General features: G+C 55.9%; 1 protein-coding gene across 1 annotated transcript; it reads left to right on the top strand.

Annotated features, from left to right (window-relative positions):
* The first annotated feature begins 7,528 nt into the window (after nt 1-7,528).
* Nucleotides 7,529-16,622, top strand: AGPAT2 (1-acylglycerol-3-phosphate O-acyltransferase 2). Its single transcript, XM_053996479.1, has 6 exons — nt 7,529-8,481; nt 11,941-12,074; nt 12,481-12,656; nt 12,799-12,894; nt 14,393-14,465; nt 14,923-16,622. The coding sequence occupies exons 1-6, from the start codon at nt 8,294-8,296 to the stop codon at nt 15,072-15,074; spliced, it is 819 nt and encodes a 272-aa protein (XP_053852454.1). The 5' UTR covers nt 7,529-8,293; the 3' UTR covers nt 15,075-16,622.
* The last annotated feature ends 325 nt before the right edge of the window (nt 16,623-16,947 follow it).

Here is a 16,947-nt window from a genome sequence, read left to right as displayed (position 1 = left end):
AGGGATTTCTGCCCCGGGCGGGCTGCGATGGCACCCGGCATTCCCGGGCAGCGCCGCAGCTCCGGAGATGATGGATCCAGGCTTTAATGCTCTTTTCTGTGCATCTCTGGAGGATTTGAGGCTGATCGCCCGCGCTTCCTGCGTGGCATCCACAGCTGGCTCCGCACAGCCCGTCAGCTGCCTCTGCTGCCTGCCGGGCCTGCCGGGCTCAGCGCAGCGGTTATAATTAGAAATGCTAATCAGCTCTTGTGTTTCTGGCTTGACAGCCCTGCCACCCCCAGCACAATCTTCCCTCCAATCTGTCCTGTGCTCGCCCCCTCCGCTTCCTCTCCAAATCCCTGCTACTTGTAATTAAGCACTACGAAGTTACGGGGGGTTGAATGGGGGTGCTGGGGCTCGTTGGATGCTTTGGGTCAAGATTGCAACCCCCACAGAGCTCCTGGCTTGCTGGGAACTGTTTGGGGGTCTCACCCTTCATTCACCACCATCACCTTGGGCTGGGGACACTTCAGGGATGTCCCTGGCCCTGAACTATGAGGTGGAAGAGCGGGAAGCTCAAGGGCTCTGCAGGCAGTGCTGGGGTTAAAGGCAAAGGGTGGTGGCTGTGGCTGGGAGCCCTGCGGTGCTGGCTCTGGAAGGGGAGCTTCTCTCATTGGGATTTCCATCATGTGCCAACCGTGGGCGCTTCCCAGCCAAGGAGGAAAGGGAGCTTGCAAAGGAGCTCGGAGAAGGGGGCTGAGCAAGCAGATCCCTGCACTGGCTGAGATTATGGAGTTATTCTTCATCAGGTCGTGCTCTGGGAGGCACAGCCCAGGGGATTCCTCCCTCACCAGTGCTCATGGACAGCCCCTGCCAGCCCCCAGCCACCCCACACGAGGGCCAGGGCACGGCTTGCACCCTGGGCATTTGGCTCCCAAAGTCAGGCTTGGCCAAGGAGACATTCCTTGGAGCAGGCATGGGGCTCAGCTGGCCTCAGAAGAGACAGAGATGCACAGGTGGGATGAGCAGCTCTGGACACAGTTTTTAAGTCAACATTCATCTTCCAGGAGCTCCCTGTGTATCAGTTTCAGTGAGGAGAGAGGCTGCAGTTTGGAGGGTTGATGTGCAGAAGGTTTTCAAGAAGGCAGTGGCTCTGTGAGCAAAGGAAAACCCCCCCTCACCTCCTCTGTCCCATGCTTCACCTGGGACACCCCTGCTCACTGCAGCATCACCCAGTGTGTGAATCAACAAAGGGCTCTCCCTCCTCAGCACAATTTCTCCCTGGAGAAAGGGTAATAAGAAAAACAAGGAGGAATCACAAAGAGAGCATGGGAGGGACAGGGCACGGTGGCTTCAATGACGATGCACTTGTGAAAAGGCACCAGCAGCACAAGCAACTGACTGGGAAAGCTCTGGGGGAGAAGTCAGATTGGATTTGTCATGACTAATTGACTCCCTCCAGCACTGTAGTCCAGCCTTCACGCATGGCATGAGCAGGGTCCCAAGCATCCAGGAACTAATGAGGGTCTGACCCTGTCTGCTCAGCCACTTGAGTTTTGCCAGTGCAGACAGCTGGCTTAAGAGGCCCTTTTATCCTTTACAGATCAGATCAATTTGGATAGTTATAATCTAGTCCTGGTGAAAGCTCAGAGCAGACTTTATTGCCCAACCAGCTCAAGGAGAAAAAAAGCAAGCAAGAGGGAGAGGTCATGCTGAACTATTGATTGTGCTGCTTCCAGATTGGCCTCGGCAGAGAGCTCACCTGGGACAGTTTGCCTCTATCTCCTGCTAATGCCGCTCCATTGATCTTCTGTGACAGGCGGCAACTACAAGATTTTTTGAGGTCAGAGTCATTAAGAGGCATTAATCAATAACAGAGGAAACCGAGAGAGAGCAACTGTTTGTTTCATGCAGACATATTCCCCGTGTGGATTTTAGCCCACTGAGGTGTGCATGGCTTATTTCCAGGGAGGAAAAGAATTCACTTTGTGGTGACTCTGGCACCTGGAGGAGCCAGTTGCAACACAGTGGTAGCTCCAGCAGGGCTCTGCAATGAGAGGGCAGCACCTGGGGAGTTTGTGGTATCCAATTCCAGGTACCTTACCATCCTACCCAGCAATTGCCCAGACACTCTGTTCCCACACAGGCACCCCTGGAAGAGATGGGTACTGATTTCACACGCCCAAAGACCTGGGTGCTGGTTTCACCCAGTTGTGCTTCTACTAAACAAAGCTGCTGCCTGGCCGTGGTGCAGCCAATCCCAGCAGCCTGTTTCGGGATCCAGCCCTGTGTGAGCTCAGCCCCAGCCCAGATTCATTCCTGTGGCAAGACTGGAGTTGTTCACAAGAAAAACGGTCTTTGTGCTGAAAGCACCCCGGGCTGCTCCGCTCCCTCCCACCCTGCCCAATGGTGTCAGTACATTTCCACTGCTCCATGGTGGTAACACACCTTTTTCCTTCTCCAGCAGCTCCTGTGCTCAGCCCCAGCAAGTGTCTGTGCAGGTGCTGGAGCCCATTTTCCCTTGGAGAGGCAGAGAAGGGGGCAGGAGACCTGCTCAGAGGAGCAAGGAGGATGGGATCATCTTCAAAGGTGGTGGTTCTGGCACCAGCAGAGCAACCAGTGGCCTCGGGGTGATCTGGGGCTGGGGAGGTGCTGCCGCTGCCCATGGCTGAGCTCAGCTCCAGAAACAGCCCCGTGACGCACACCAGTGGCACACCTGGACTTCACCCAAAGGCCCTTTAGTCCTGCTGGGTGCCACAGAGCTGGCACACCATGCGGCACAGTGCTGCCAGGTCTGGCAACCCAGGAACACCACACTCAGCCTGGGGAGAGAGCATGGCTCAGCAAACAGGGCCTGCACCAGAAGGTGCCGTGGGATGCTGCAGAGTAAGGGAAATGTCCTTTGGGAGGCAGGGATGGAGATCAGCATCCCTCTCTGGGCACACCTTGCCTCAACTCCCAGAGCCCCAGTGTCCCACTTTGCAGTGGTCAGTACTGCAGATCCCCAGGGAAACAGGATCTTCCTCGTTCCTGTAATTACAGCCACACAGCCGCAGCACTGGGATCAAGGGCTGCAGGAGAGGAGGGGATGAGATTGCTGGCTCCGGTTGCACAGGTGGGGCACACACAGCCCATAAACACCTGGCAGTCCAACCCTGGAGACACACCCAGAGCTCAGCACCACCAGCTGAATCCAGACCAGGTGTGCCTTGTTATGGGAATCCAGGCCAGGTGGACTCTTTATGGGAATCCAACCCACGTGGACTCCTCATAGGACTCCAGCCTAGGTGGACTCCTCATGGGAATCCAGCTCAGGTGTGCCTCGTTATGGGAATCCAGACCAGGTGGGACACATTATGCTGATGATGAGCAGGGGCTCCCTGATCTGAGAACCTCTGACATGAGAGATGCAACAAACCTCTCTCCAGTCCCAGGTTGTCCACCAAGAGAAGCCCTTGGCTCGCAGCTCTGCCTTCCCTGCTCAGTCCATCAGTCTCCAGGTCAACCACCCAGTCCCTTCCACCAGCACAAAATCCTCAGAAACAATTTAATTTCCTTTATTTACACATGACATTTGGGAGAAAGCCTAATCATATTGCAACTTAGAAAAAAAAAAAGTGATTCCAATTTTACATCCTTGTGCCTGAAAGAGCTCGAGAGCCAGACAAAATGTCCTGTACTGGGCACACCCTCATTTACGAGCATAGTGCAGAGACCATGAGGTGCAGGGGGATTTCCAGCCTGTGGTTTCAAATGTAAATGCAATAGTAAGATCTGGAAGTCGTGTGCTTTTGCTACCTCCTGTTTTTGGCAAAGTCTACCAGGAGCAAAAGAATAAAAGCCAGTGCTGGGGGGCTTGGTGGTGCTGCAATCCTTGCATGATGCGCACTGGCTCTGCAAACACCAATCTTCAGCCTCACTGATAGCCCTGGCACCCTGTGGGGTGCTGGTGTGGCATTCCTCTGTGGATCAGCATCCTGCCTTGTGTCTTGCATGGATTTAAATCTACACCTGGCTGGTGTGAACATCCCAGCAGATTATGTCTTACTTTTCCAATAGAGTTACTCATAGGTGAGTAAAGGTTACAGGAAGGAAGGAAGGTTCAGATTATTTAATAGCCTTTTAAAACACATTTCTCTCTCAATTGCATGTTCCCAGAGTCAAAGTCCTTTGGGCTCTTTGCCTTTCCAGAGGCCAGTGGAGGCTGTGCCTGCCGGGCCGTTTAACAATCTCATGCTTCTGGTTCTTGTGCGAGGCTCTGTTGTGAGCAGGGAACTGCAGCGCTCACGTTGAAACCACGCTGAGTCACCAGCCGGTTCCTCCCCAGTGTTTACTCTGTTGTCACCAGAGCGCTGACGTGTGATTACCGAGGAGCCCAGCAACCACAGGGAGTGTGGCCATGGAGCAACAGGAGCCAGCGTGGAGGCTGAGGGTCAGGCTGAAGCTCTGCCCCTGTGACTGTGGGCTCACCGTGAGCTTCCCTGGTGCCCACACAAGGAGCAGCAGGAAAATTTCACCTCCCGTGTGCCCTTTTAGGCGACAGGGAAATGAGATTCACCCACATGCTTTGCAAAAACTGCTCTTAGCACCATCCTCACCAAGCAGACTCTGGTGTTCCCAACCAGGGCAAACCTCTTCTGTGTCTTTGCCAGGGCAACACTTCCAGGAAAATTGATGCCAGCCAGTGATGTCAGCCCTTGGGGCAACCTTGCTTATGGATGCAAACAAGGTCCAGGTTCCCAGCCTGCAGCCCTGCCCGTGTGGGAGTGTTACACAGGGTAAACACATCAGTGCTGTGATGCTGGACTGTCCTGTGTACCCTGAGCTACGCAGAGGTGACACACAGTGACACCAGGCTCTGACACATCTCCCAAAGTCAGCCGCTAATTCAGACAGGTGAAGAGGGAAGAGGATAGATCAGTGCATGCATGGATGGACAGGCTGAGAGAGGTCTGGAAGGAGTTCTGGCAGATGTGCGGATCACCTCACTGTCCCCAAGCCCCTGGCAATGGAGGCTGCTGTGCAGCACCCAGCACGAGGTGCCAAGGACTTTGCACAGCCCACGGCTTCGTGCTGTCAGCCCTTCCTGTGAGGGCTCCCAGCCTCACACATGCGTGCCACGAAAAGGCCACGAATGAGGATGTTTGGCTGGTTGCTGCCTCCTCCCCCCCACTTTAATGTCACCAAACCCAGCTGCTGCTTTCAACACACAGCCCTTGGCAGGAGGCAAAGGGAAGCAGGCCGATGGGTAGAGCTGCCAGAGGCGCTGTGGGAAGCCAAGAGCAGAGGCAGGGCGAGGCAGCATGAGTGAGATTCTCCACAAATCCAGCCTTCCTTCGGCACAGCCGGCATCTCCAGAGGGTCCTGCCGAGCACCCACCCAGCCCCAAGCCTCCTGCTGCTCTACAACCTGCTCAGCCAGGAGATGGACACATCCCTCCTTCCTTCCTACTCCTCCAAGTGCTTTCCCTCTCTTCCCTTCTCCGTATGTGGGAGATGTTCTCCCTGGCTCTGTTTCTTTTCCAGTCAGAAGCTAGTCATCCACAGGGAGGTCACATGTTGTTGCCAAGGGAAGCAATAAATTTAGGCAAATAAAAGATAAAAGCACACAGCCAGATTATTGTAAGACAAGGGTAATGCTTTGAGCTTCATGGCTCTTCATGGACCCAGGCACAGAAATCCCACCAGCAGTGATGCTGTGTGGACCCTTCTGCTTGGCACGTGATGTGTTCTTGCTCCTGCCAAGGATTCTGGGCTCTGCTCAGCTACACTACCTGCAGGGTACCCTTCTACCACATTTAAATAATCCAGTCAGTAGTTTAAATACGCAAAACACACTACACAATCTAGCAAACCGAGATTTTTTGAGAATTTGGAACTGCTTCATCCTGGCTGCTGCAGCTTGGGAGGACAGGGATGGGGTCACCCTTGCCTCTACCCCAAAATGGTCATGTCTCAGGGTGATGAGGTGATCCTTGTGTTGCACAGCAGGCAGCGGCTCTCAGGCCTTTTCCATCAGGCAGTTTGTTATGAAAATGTTAACGCACAGGCTGTCGTCATCTGGCAGCACCACCGCCTGCCTTATGAAATAACTCAGTGTGACAGCTCTGCTTGCTCGCAGGCAGGCCCATGTCTGGCTTCTAATCTGGCATCAGAAAGCGCTCCCCTTCCTTGAGCTGCAGACTAATACTAAATGTTTCATTTGCATTACTCCAGATAACGCTCTGGAGAGCGTGGGGAGAAGGGGATGGCAGCCAAGCTCCTCCACGAACCCACACGTGGAGCATTGCACCAACCCCGCCACACCGGATCTGTTCACTCCGCTTGCCGCCGGCACCGCGGCCCTGCCGGAATTTAGATTTCATTCCCAACGTCAGCCAGCGTTTATGAGCTCCGCGGATCGGCCCGCACGACGCCCCAGTGACAGATCACCAGGGACTTTCTTCCCGTGGCATCAAAAGCGAAAAGTCACGAGGATAACACAGAATTGCTCCGGGCCCAGCGTCTGCTCAGCTGCAAAGGTCTCGGTGACTTCCCAGGCATATGTTGGCTGGCATGGAACTGGAGCAAGGCTCCCTGAACAGCCCACAGGACGCAGGCAGCAGGGATTAAGCTAATGCTGTGTGGAGATGCTAATACAATAAGGGTTCTTTGATGCATTAGCTGGAATCATGAGACCAGCTCTGAGATGTCATTGCCTGGCAGCCGTAGGGAGTGCCAGCCGGGAGCTCTCGGTAGAGAAGGAGCCTGTCTCCTGCTGCCAGCCCCAAAGCTGCTGTGGGGTAGGGAAAGTGCAGTGAGCCCTCCCTTTTCTGGTGAGAGCTTGTTTGGGAACAGCACGCAACCTCTGTTGGTGAATCCAAGGACAGCTGAGGGAACAACGGTTATTTTAACAGGGCTAACACTTCTCCTTGATTTTTCCAGAAGCTGCAAAGCTGTGGATGCCAAGGGGATGCTCAGAACCACAGGGTCACATCTTACCCCAGTGGAGTCTCCGTGGAGACTTGTAGGACTTGGGTTTTGCTATAAAAAGTGTTGCAAAACCAGATGAGGTCAATGACAATGGTTTGTGTCGGTTCCAGCAGACACTTTCATCTCCCGTATCAGCTTTGTAACCCACAGAGCTGCAGGGCCTGATCCTATCCTAACCCCAGCGCCAGCAGGGAAAGCTCCATCCTGCTCAGCACATTTGTGTCACTGGAAAACCAGCATCAAGCACCAGCGGAAGAGGTGGGCGAGGGTCCATGAGTGTTCCCAAACCTCACACAGTGCCCTGAGGGACACAAGCTCCCTCACAGCATGGAGGAGGACCCAAAGCCTTTCCATGGCATCTCACAGGCAGGGAAAACCCCCCACATGGCACCATGAAGGTCCCAAAGGCCCACAGGGCTCCATGGGGGGATCAAACGTCCACAGGGCTTCATGAGGGGACCAAACCCCCCACAGGGTTCCATGAAGGGATAAAATGTCCAGAGGGCTCCATGAAGGTGCCAGACCTCCACATAGCACCATGAGGGGACCAAACCCCTCACAGGGCTTCATAAGGGGACAAAATGTCCCCAGGAATCCATGGTGGTCTCAAAACTCCACATGGTTCCATGAAGGTCCCAAACTTCCACAAGCCTCGATGCAAGGACCAAACCCCCACCAGGGCTCCCTGAGGGGACCAAACCCCCCACAGGGCTTTATAAAGGGACAAAACGCCCCCAGGAATCCATGGTGGGGATGGGGCGGGGGGGGTCTCAAAACTCCACATGGTTCCACGAGGGTCCCAAACTTCCACAGCCCTCGATGCGGGGACCAAACCCCCACAGTGCTCCGTGAGGGGACCAAACCCCCACAGTACGCCGTGAGGGGACCAAAGCCCCACACTGCTCCATGAGGGGACCAAAGCCCCATAAGGGGTCCGTGAGGGGACCAAACCCCCACAGTGCTCCATGAAGGGACAAAATCCCCATAAGGGTCCGTGAGGGGACCAAACCCCCACAGTGCTCCATGAAGGGACAAAATCCCCATAAGGGTCCGTGAGAGGACCAAAGCCCCACGCTGCTCCATGAGGGGACCAAAGCCCCATAAGGGTCCCAAAGCCCCACAGGGGTCCGTGAGGAAACCAACCGCCCTTCTCCCCTCGCCATGGCCACCGCGGCCCGCCCAGCAGCCTGAGGAATGCCCGCTCCACAGCGAACATTCCCCGCTCGCCCGTCCCGCCCCGCCGAGGGAGCGGCGGGGCGGGCCGGGCCGCCCACATAAGGCGGGCTCAGCACGGCCTGCCCGGGGAGGAGGTAGCGGTGGCGGCTGATCCGGGTGGAGCCGTCATGGAGATGGGGTGGCTGCTATGGGGCACGGCCGTGCTGCTGCTGCTCCACGTCCTCATGGAGCTCAGCCCCACCGTCAACTTCGCGCTGCGCATCGGCTTCTACTGCGTGCTGTGCCTGGTGGTCTCGGCGCTGGCGGCCGTAGCCTGCCTGCTGGTCAACGGCGGCCGCACCGTCAAGAACATGAGGTGAGGGGGGAACGGGCGCTGGGGACAGCGGTGTCACCCCCCCGCCGCTGCCCGGAGCCCCTGGGGTGGTGGCGGCCTCTGTCACATCGGTGTCAGCGCAGCCCCGGGGGTCCCCTCTTGGCTCAGAGGTGGCTGTCCTGGCAGAGCCCTCGGCAAGGCACGTTTGGGGATGAAGCGCCTGGAAGGTGGCGGTGGTGGCTCTTTTAGGGAAAGCTGCATGAGAGCAGTGTTTGTTGAGAGTGGCAGAGCACTGGAGCAGGCTGTCCGGGGAGTGTGAGGAATCTACCTGTCTGGAGACATTCCAAACACACCTGTGTCACTGGGTGACCCTGCCGTGGCAGATGGAGCTGATCTCTAGAAGGTTCCTTTTGCTTCTAATAGTTGGGTGGTTGTGTTTGGGGTGTTTCCTACCCCAGGAGCAGAGGCTGGCAGGCTGTGTGCCATGTGCTGCCAGGGCACAGCTCTCCTGCAGCTGCTGTCCTGCGCTGTGTCCCCTGACAGGACACCTGTGGCAAGGGCTGCTGTCATCCAGCACCTCCTCTCCATGCCAAGGTACATTCTAAGGGCAGAGCTGGCACTTCTGCTGGCAGCACAGGACAGCTCATTTCCTGGTTTTGCTCTCCCCTAGGCAGCTTTTTACCTCTGCTGAGCATGTCATATGGATGCAGGGGAAAGCAGAGCCTTAACATCCTTTAGGGTTAAAGGTTGGCAGCATCTGAGCAGGTGGAGCTGGACTTTGCTTTGCAGTGTGGCTTTCACACGTAGCACTCAGGGCGGAGGGAGCGGGCACAGGGCACTGATGTGCTGCCTTGAGGGCTGTGCCCTGCTGGTCCCAGCTGGTGCCATGGCCCCAGGCAGTCTGCTCTGCCACTTCCAGCCTGGCTCTCTCTCCAGCTTTGGTCGCCTTTGCTCACTCAGGAGCAGCTTTCCAATGCTCAGCCAGCTCTGCAGCTGGGAGAATTTATTATGTCAGTGATGGAGACACTATCCTTTTATTTCCCCCCAAAATAAACCCTCTAAATTTTCTGTAAACTTCAAGGAATTATTTGGGAACAAGAACTTGCATTGGATAACTCCTCATGCTGAAACCCAGGGCTGAATTTTGGCCAGAACCACCCTTTTCCTGTAACTTAAGCCTGTTGTTTTCTTGTAGTGGCACTGGCTGAAGATCCTGGTGATGTATCCCAGCCCCTGGGAGGTCCATGGCTGAGGTGGTCCAGTGAATTCCTTATTTCTCCAACATCCCAGGCTGCTTATTCCAGCTTCGGAAAGGGGGCTGGAGCAGAGCATGTGCTGGTGGACAGACAGAGATAATGGTGTTGTTGCCTGGTGCAGAACACCCCGTTCTTGCAGTGCTGCTGGCTCCAGTGTCAAGCTGGTGTGATTTGGAAGAGGTTACCCGGGCTGTCTGATAGAGATAGAACTGTTTATCTGTGGTAAAACATCTTGCACGAGCTTCCAATCTGGTAAGCAGATTTCAGTAGTCCTTGAAAATCAGAGTATCCTAAACAAGCCTCTGTGACTGGCTGTGGAGCAGAGCACGTGAATCTGGGGGCTGCTGGCTTTCATACTCAGACTGTTAGGGATCCACTGAAAAGTCCCATTCCCTGTCATTTTTGTGCTCCTTGTGTCTGGCAATAAGTGCACTGGTTTTACAGCTCTCTGCAGCTGTGGCTGCACCACGTCTGGGTCGTTGATTCTGGCAGAGAAGCCGCTTGTGTGGTCGGAGGGGACTCAGATCCATCCTTTAACCCTGTGCGTGACGTGGCCAGCCCAGCAGGTCACCCCTGCTCTTTGCCTGCTCTGAGCTCTGCCCCTTTGCCTCTTTCAGTGGCTCACGCCACATCTTGTGCAAGGAAAGTCTGTCCCCGGGCTGGCAGGAGGAAGCTGGATGGTTGCTCTTGAGTAATGTGTAACCAGCCTCTCCCAGCAGCCACTGAGCTCTGTGACTTCCAGAGCGGTGACCTCTTTTTCGGTTGGCAGTCAGAAGGGAGGAGAAGTGTGATTTAGGTCACCCTGGTGGCCTGGCATCTCCCATGACCTCTCTGGTTCGTGTCACCCTGCCTCTTCTCACCTGTAACCCCATCTCTTCACCTGGACTGCACCCCTGTGACCTTGGAGTGGGCTGTGGAGCTCGGGAGCTCTGTATTCCTGTGTCCTTTCCCTGGCTGTGGCTCTTTGCAGCAAGTTGAAATGAGGACTGATAGCAGTGTCACCTCGGGGCATTGGCCTGGCCTGAACTCCAGTGTCACAGCCAGCTCGGGTGGTCTGCATGGGAGGACACCCCACAGAGATGTGAATGCTGCTGTGGGTAGGAGCAAGCTGAGGGAAGTGCTGTGGCTCAAGAGTTTATGGAGACTTTTGGAGAGCAGCAGCTGGGAGCTGCTGCCAGGCCAGGATGAGATGTTGTCCAGGTGCTCACCTCCCACCTGAGTGACAAGGATGCTTCCCAGCAGGATGATGCTGCACAGTTCCCAAGCTGGACCCTGTGGTGGGGACAAAGCTGGCTGTTCCTCAATCTCCTGCTACAGGAAGGAAAGCTCCATCCCCTGGCTGCCTGGCCCTGAGGCAGGACATCCAGGTGCTTGCTGGAGGTCAGGTCAGCTGGAATCAGCTCTAGGGGAGAGCAGAGCCACGCTGGTGGCTGTTCCTGGGAGCCTTGTTCACGTGCAGGCTCCTCTGCCACCTGTCCTGGTAAATGGCTGTTCCCTTGCCCAAAATAGCCCCTGTGTTCTGCCAACTTCTGCCCGTGTCCTTTGGCCTAGCTGGAAAGTCCCCAAGTCCCCAGGTCAGGGGGTGGCATAGATGGGCCCTGCTTCCGTGGGCTGACAAGGGCATGGAAATGTGCTCCAGTGCTGGCATGGCTGAGTGGAGCTGCTGGAGTGTCCCAGCTGGGAAAAGCTGGGAGCTCTGTCAGACCTGTAGATCCACTGGGGAAGGGCAAAAGCTTGAGCATGGGCTTGCTTGGGGGCACCCATCCTCTGCCAAGCCACGTGGGGAGCATCCTGTATGCTGCCTGCATCCTTGCCTTGTGCAGGGAAGTGTTTCTCACTTTCATTCCCCTCCTTCCTTGGGCACCCCAGGTTTGTTTATGTCACTGAGCACCATCTTCCAGCACTGCAAGGAGCAGACCTGGCAGAGCCTTCCTTGGGTGTCGGGTGTGCTGGGGAGTGGCAGCTCCTGGGAGAATTATTTGAACAACTTGTGGGGCCCTGCTGCTTGCAGGAGGAAGAGCCTGGTAGCACCAGAGCAGCCCAGAACCGTGGCACTGAACAGAGCAAAAGAACAGCACTCCTGGAGCACGTGGGACCGTGCAGGGCAGACACCTGGGTGGAGCACAGCACAAATAAGACTGGAGGTTCTCTGTCCTACAGCTCTTCTTGTCTCCTTCCACCCCCACTGGGTACAGCAGCCCCTGCCCTCTCTGCTCTACTGCTGACTGCATTTTTTCTTCTGCAGAATCATCAAAGCTTTTGTCAGGACCTTCAAGTATTTCTTCGGCCTGAGGTTTGAGGTGAAAGGACTGGAGAACTTCAAGGTGGAGGGCCCTGCTCTCATTGTGTCCAACCATCAGAGCGTCCTCGACATGATGGGTGAGGAGCTGGTGGGAGGGAGCAGAACATTTCTCCTGCTCTCCATTGGGAGAAGTCCTGCTTCTACCTCCTGGACAAGCAGCCCCGGTGCTGGTTGTGGGAAGGGTCTCCTGTCACTCTGAGCAATCCCACACCTGTGCAGCACCCCAGGTTCTGCTGTCCTTGAGGTGCTGGCCCAGCACATGTGCCAGTGGCCCTGCTGGACTCCCTGGGGCTGGGGAATCAGCTGCCTCTGGGGGTGTCCTGCTGTCACCTGCAGCCACCCTGCCCTACTAATTCTGCCGTGTGCCAAGCCTCCTGCTCTCAGAAGCCAGGAGAGAAGCCAGCCTGTCCCTGGTGCCCCTGTCCTTGTCCTGTCCTTGTCCCAGGGGTGACTGCTGGGTCTTGCCCTCTGCCATCCCATTAGGGCTGATGGAGGTCCTGCCCGACAACTGTGTCCAGGTGGGCAAGAAGGAGCTGATGTACATGGGCAGCGTGGGGCTCATCATGTACCTTGGTGGCGTCATCTTCATCAACAGGAAGAGCACCAGCAGTGCCAAGATGGTGATGTCAGAGGTGGCCAAGACTATGGTGGCTGAGAATGTGAGTGTCACTGTGGAGCTGGGTGGGGTGGCATGGGGGCATTGTGGCACTCCTGGTGCTGGCTCAGCTTGGCAGAGCTGGCTGGTGTCTCCCACCACTGCAAGTGGATTTCTGGAGCAGAGCCTTGTCTCTCCATGTGCAGATGAAGGTGTGGATATATCCAGAGGGCACAAGGAACTGCACTGGGGATTTGCTGCCATTCAAGAAAGGAGCATTTCACCTCGCTGTCCAGGCACAGGTAACAGTGCTTGGCCCTTGCATGGGAACCCTGAGTGCTTTTGCAGTGGCACTGCACACTGATCATGCAGTATGTGGTTCGTTTGCTCTCAGATGAGCTGTGTTCCCAGGTAACACCTACTCAGGTAAACCACTGGTGTCAGAAGTGCTGCCCTGCAGCAGCCAAGAGCCTTTTCCATCCCCTCTGGGAATGAGCTGACCCTGGGCATGAGTGGCTGTAGACAGTGGAGAATTGCCCTGTCCTCTCTCCTGCCTGCCTCAGTCCTGCTGTCCCCTCTGGAGGGAGGAGTGTGAGGGACAGGCACCCTTGATCCCTATCTCCAGGCTTTCCTGGCAGCATGGCAGGGCAATGCCTGTGCCCAAGGGTTTCTGGGGTCATGGCTGCAGCCCAGAGCTCGCTCCTGGCAGGGAGCCCAGTGAGTTCTTTCCTGGGGAAGCCCAAAGCTGTTGATTCAGTTCTCAATCCCCCAGGTTGCAGTAGTGTAGAGATGATTCAGGATTGTTAATTCTTGTGCTTTAGAGCAACATCTGGGCTTGCTCTGTGTGAAAATAGCTGCTGCCTCCCTGGCAGCCATATGGCAGTTCTTGGTATGTCTTTTCTCTCCAAAATGACAGCATCCACGAGCAGTTAGTGGGGGAGCAGGCAAACAGCTTCAGCCAGCCAGAGCTGTCTCAGGAGCAGGGTGTTTGCCTGGGCACAGTGCTGGGGCAGTGTGCCAGAGACTGGGATGACTTGTAAGCCTCAGGGGAAACTCGTTTCCCCAGGAGAGGCGTTACAGCAGGGATTTTGGGAAAGAGATGCCAGCTCTCTCACTGGGTTCATTTGGCCAAGCCCAGGGCGTAGGCTCTGCGATACCATCCTCATTCCTGCCTGGGTGATGCAGCCAAGGCAGAGCCTGGCAGCTGCTGGGAGGAAAGGATGACAAGGAACTGGTCCCCGCCTCTGCTACACCCCCCTGAGTCACCGACTGTAGATCCTGGCTGTGTTATCAGCACTGGAACAACAGCTCTGCCTGCCCTCCTGGCCCTGTGTCTGTCTGAAGCTGCCCCGGGAGCAATTGATAACTGGTGACTCCTTTTCTTAGAAACTGAAAGCAGAGCAGCCACCCTGCCCCAGACACGTGCCTGTACAGCAGGCAAGGCCTTTCAGAACAGCTAGCCTGCAGTGTTTGATTGCAGGACAGAAAATACCTGGGGTTTGAAGCCTCACTTGGGTCGAGGAGCCCTAAAAGCCAGTGCAGAGCAGAGGCTGGAGTGGAACTTGGCCCTGGTTTCTTGAGTATCCCTGTGCCTTGAGTTTTTCGGGAGTGGTTTTGATTCCATTTGACTGCTGATTGTTCCAGCCTTTGGAAGTGGGTGTTGTTTGTGGGGCTGTGTGTGCCCTGTGTGTCTGAGAGCCAGGCCAGGTCAGCTTTGCTGTGTGGGATTTGCTGCCTGTGTCCGGCCTGCCCTGAGCTGCTGAAGTGCCAGTAACTCCTCTTTTTCTTCCCTTCCCCAAGGTCCCGGTGATCCCTGTGGTGTATTCCTCCTTCACCTCCTTCTATAACCCAAAGACAAAGCTGTTTACATCAGGTAACAAAGAGTCACTTGGAGACAGGGTTGCTGTTGTCCTGTGTGGAGATCTGGCTCACAAGGGTGTGGGAGGGAAGCAGAGCTGGGGTGAACAGGAGGAGCCCTGCTGGGAGATGTTTGGAGGCAGTTCAAAGCACTTGGCACCAGAGCCTGGGCTGGGTTAGCTCAGGAAGGGCTGTAATTAAATACATTGAGGGATGTTTTCATTAAAAATTGGTTACCACCTCCTGCTCTGGGCAGGCTCTGGCTGGGATGGCAGTTTGGGTCACAGGGGGATTATTCTGGGTGGCACAGCTGTTGGAGCTGGGATCTAACTCTGCCTGTGCTCCAGGGGTGGATGCCTGAAGCCCTGGAAGGGGTTGAGGGCTGTGCTGGGGCTGTCCAAGGTGGGGAACAGGGTAGGGAACAGAGCCCCTGTGGTGTGTGGGTTTCTCACAGGCTCCTCTCTCGTCCCCAGGTAAAATCAAGGTTGAGGTTCTGCCTCCAATAGAGACCAAAGGGCTGACGTCAGACGATGTCACCGACCTCTCTGACAGATGCTTCAGCACCATGAGGGAGACCCTCTTCAGGCTGTCAGGCCATCCAGGCCAGGCAAAGGACTCATCCTAGAGGCTTCTCCAGTGGTGTCACCGTGTGGTGGTGGCTAAAGGGACCTGTCCGTTCTTGCCAAATACTGAAGGATTTTCTTCTCCTCTGCAGTGATTTCTAACTCTTGGGAGCACCACAGACTGGCACACACAGGGTGTCAAGCCAGCACTAAGGTTCCCCTCTGAGTGGATTTCTCTTATGGGTTCATTTTCTCACTTTGAAATATCTCCTTTTTCTGAATTTCTCAGGCATCAAACTTGTGCTACCAAAGGGCTCAATGACTAGAGAGGGGAGTTCCCCCAGCTCTTGCAGCTAGCTTGGGGTGACAGCAAAAACCTGCCTGGAGCCTGAGCTCTGCCTCATGTGACTGTCCCTGCACCTGTGCTCCTGCAGGCTCAGCTCGCGAGGTGGCCCTGTGATGTCCCAGGTGGAAACCACCAGGCAGCAGTTTGTATCAGCACAACCTTGATGCTCAAACAGGGCTGAGAACTGGCTGAAAATCCAGATTTTGGCTTTTCAGCAGTGCCAGGAGTGTGGTGTCCTCCCTGGACAACCCAGAGCACTCCCACCCACCAGTGGGACACACAGGCCTGTCCCCTTGAGATGCCCTTGTGTCACAACAGCATCACGTTGGGAAACTGCTGCCAGCTCCCCGCCGTGGTGGTGGCTCAGCCTGGTCACATCCCTGCAATGCCTCTTATGGAGGCAAAGGGCTCTGTCGTGCTCGTTTTGTCACTTGTCATGGTCAGCACTGGCCGAAAGATGGTGCCTGTCCCGCGTCTCTGCTGATCTGCGGGGCGGAGCTGCTGCTCTCCGAGGCCTGTGAAACCCCTGCAGAGCCACAGGGTGGGTGAGCTGCAGCTGGAACGGGGCTGGGAAGGCTTGGAAGGCTTGAGCTCCCCCTTTGGGGGGCATAAACCCCTTTCCCAGTCAGATAAAAGGGGTTCCTCTGTGCCTTGGGGTGATGGACCAACAGAGCTCCTGGATCCCTCACCAGGAGCTGTGGAATGTTGATGCCCTTGGAGGCTGGGTCAGGTCCATGGTTCCTGTAGCTTTAGCTCTTCTGTTCATGGCACAGGGGACCTTGGGATAAGCCAGCTGGGGCTACTCAGGTAAGCAGCACACGCAGCTCCTACAGCCTGCATTGGTGGAGTTGTGTTTATCTGGCATTTTGGGGCTAAAGGCTCAGCTGGGAAAGGCAGGGAGCTCCATGGAAGGAGCCCTTGGGCTGAGCTGGTGCTGCCAGGGGCTTCCTCAGAGGGGCCTTACAGTACATACTCAGGGGATGGGAAAGGTCAGGGTGGGAGGATGGGAACCAAACCAGCACTTTCTGAGAGTGGCAGATAAAGGGCTGTCATGGAGGGTCAACCCAGGAGGGCCCTGGGAGGGCTCCTGGGAAGGGGAACCATGTCTGACTCCTCCTGAGAGGAGGGAGCAGTGCCTCTATGTGCAGTTGTCTGCTGTTCGCTTTTAATTGGTCTGAGAACGTTGTGTGCTTTACAAAAAATCAACAACAACAACAAAAAAGAAATTATACCTTCGGTTATTTAAATAAAGGAGCCTCCTTGTCTTGTGTGGGTGCTGAGGGAGGAGGATGTGGGGTGCTGAGCCCTTGCAGGGGGTGGGTTTGGTGATGGAGGGGCAGAGGAGGTCCTTGTCCCCACCCTGTGCCCCCCAGGCAGGAGGGCTGTGCTTCACCCAGCCTCACTGGTGAGGCACCATCCCAACTCCAGGGGTCCTGGAGAGCAGAACAGGAGCTGCAGGGATGGGCACCCACTCCTGTACCCGGCTCTGCAGTACCAGGGCACCTGTCCCCTGCTGTGACACCTGGCTTGGGGCTGCAGGGACTTGTCCCCCCCTTCTCCCTGTGACAGTAAGCACAGGGAGCGTGGGG

Source organism: Vidua macroura, chromosome 21, assembly GCF_024509145.1.
Source record: "Vidua macroura isolate BioBank_ID:100142 chromosome 21, ASM2450914v1, whole genome shotgun sequence".
In the NCBI taxonomy this organism is placed as follows: Eukaryota; Metazoa; Chordata; class Aves; order Passeriformes; family Viduidae; genus Vidua; species Vidua macroura.
This window is presented reverse-complemented; position numbering and strand designations above follow the sequence as displayed.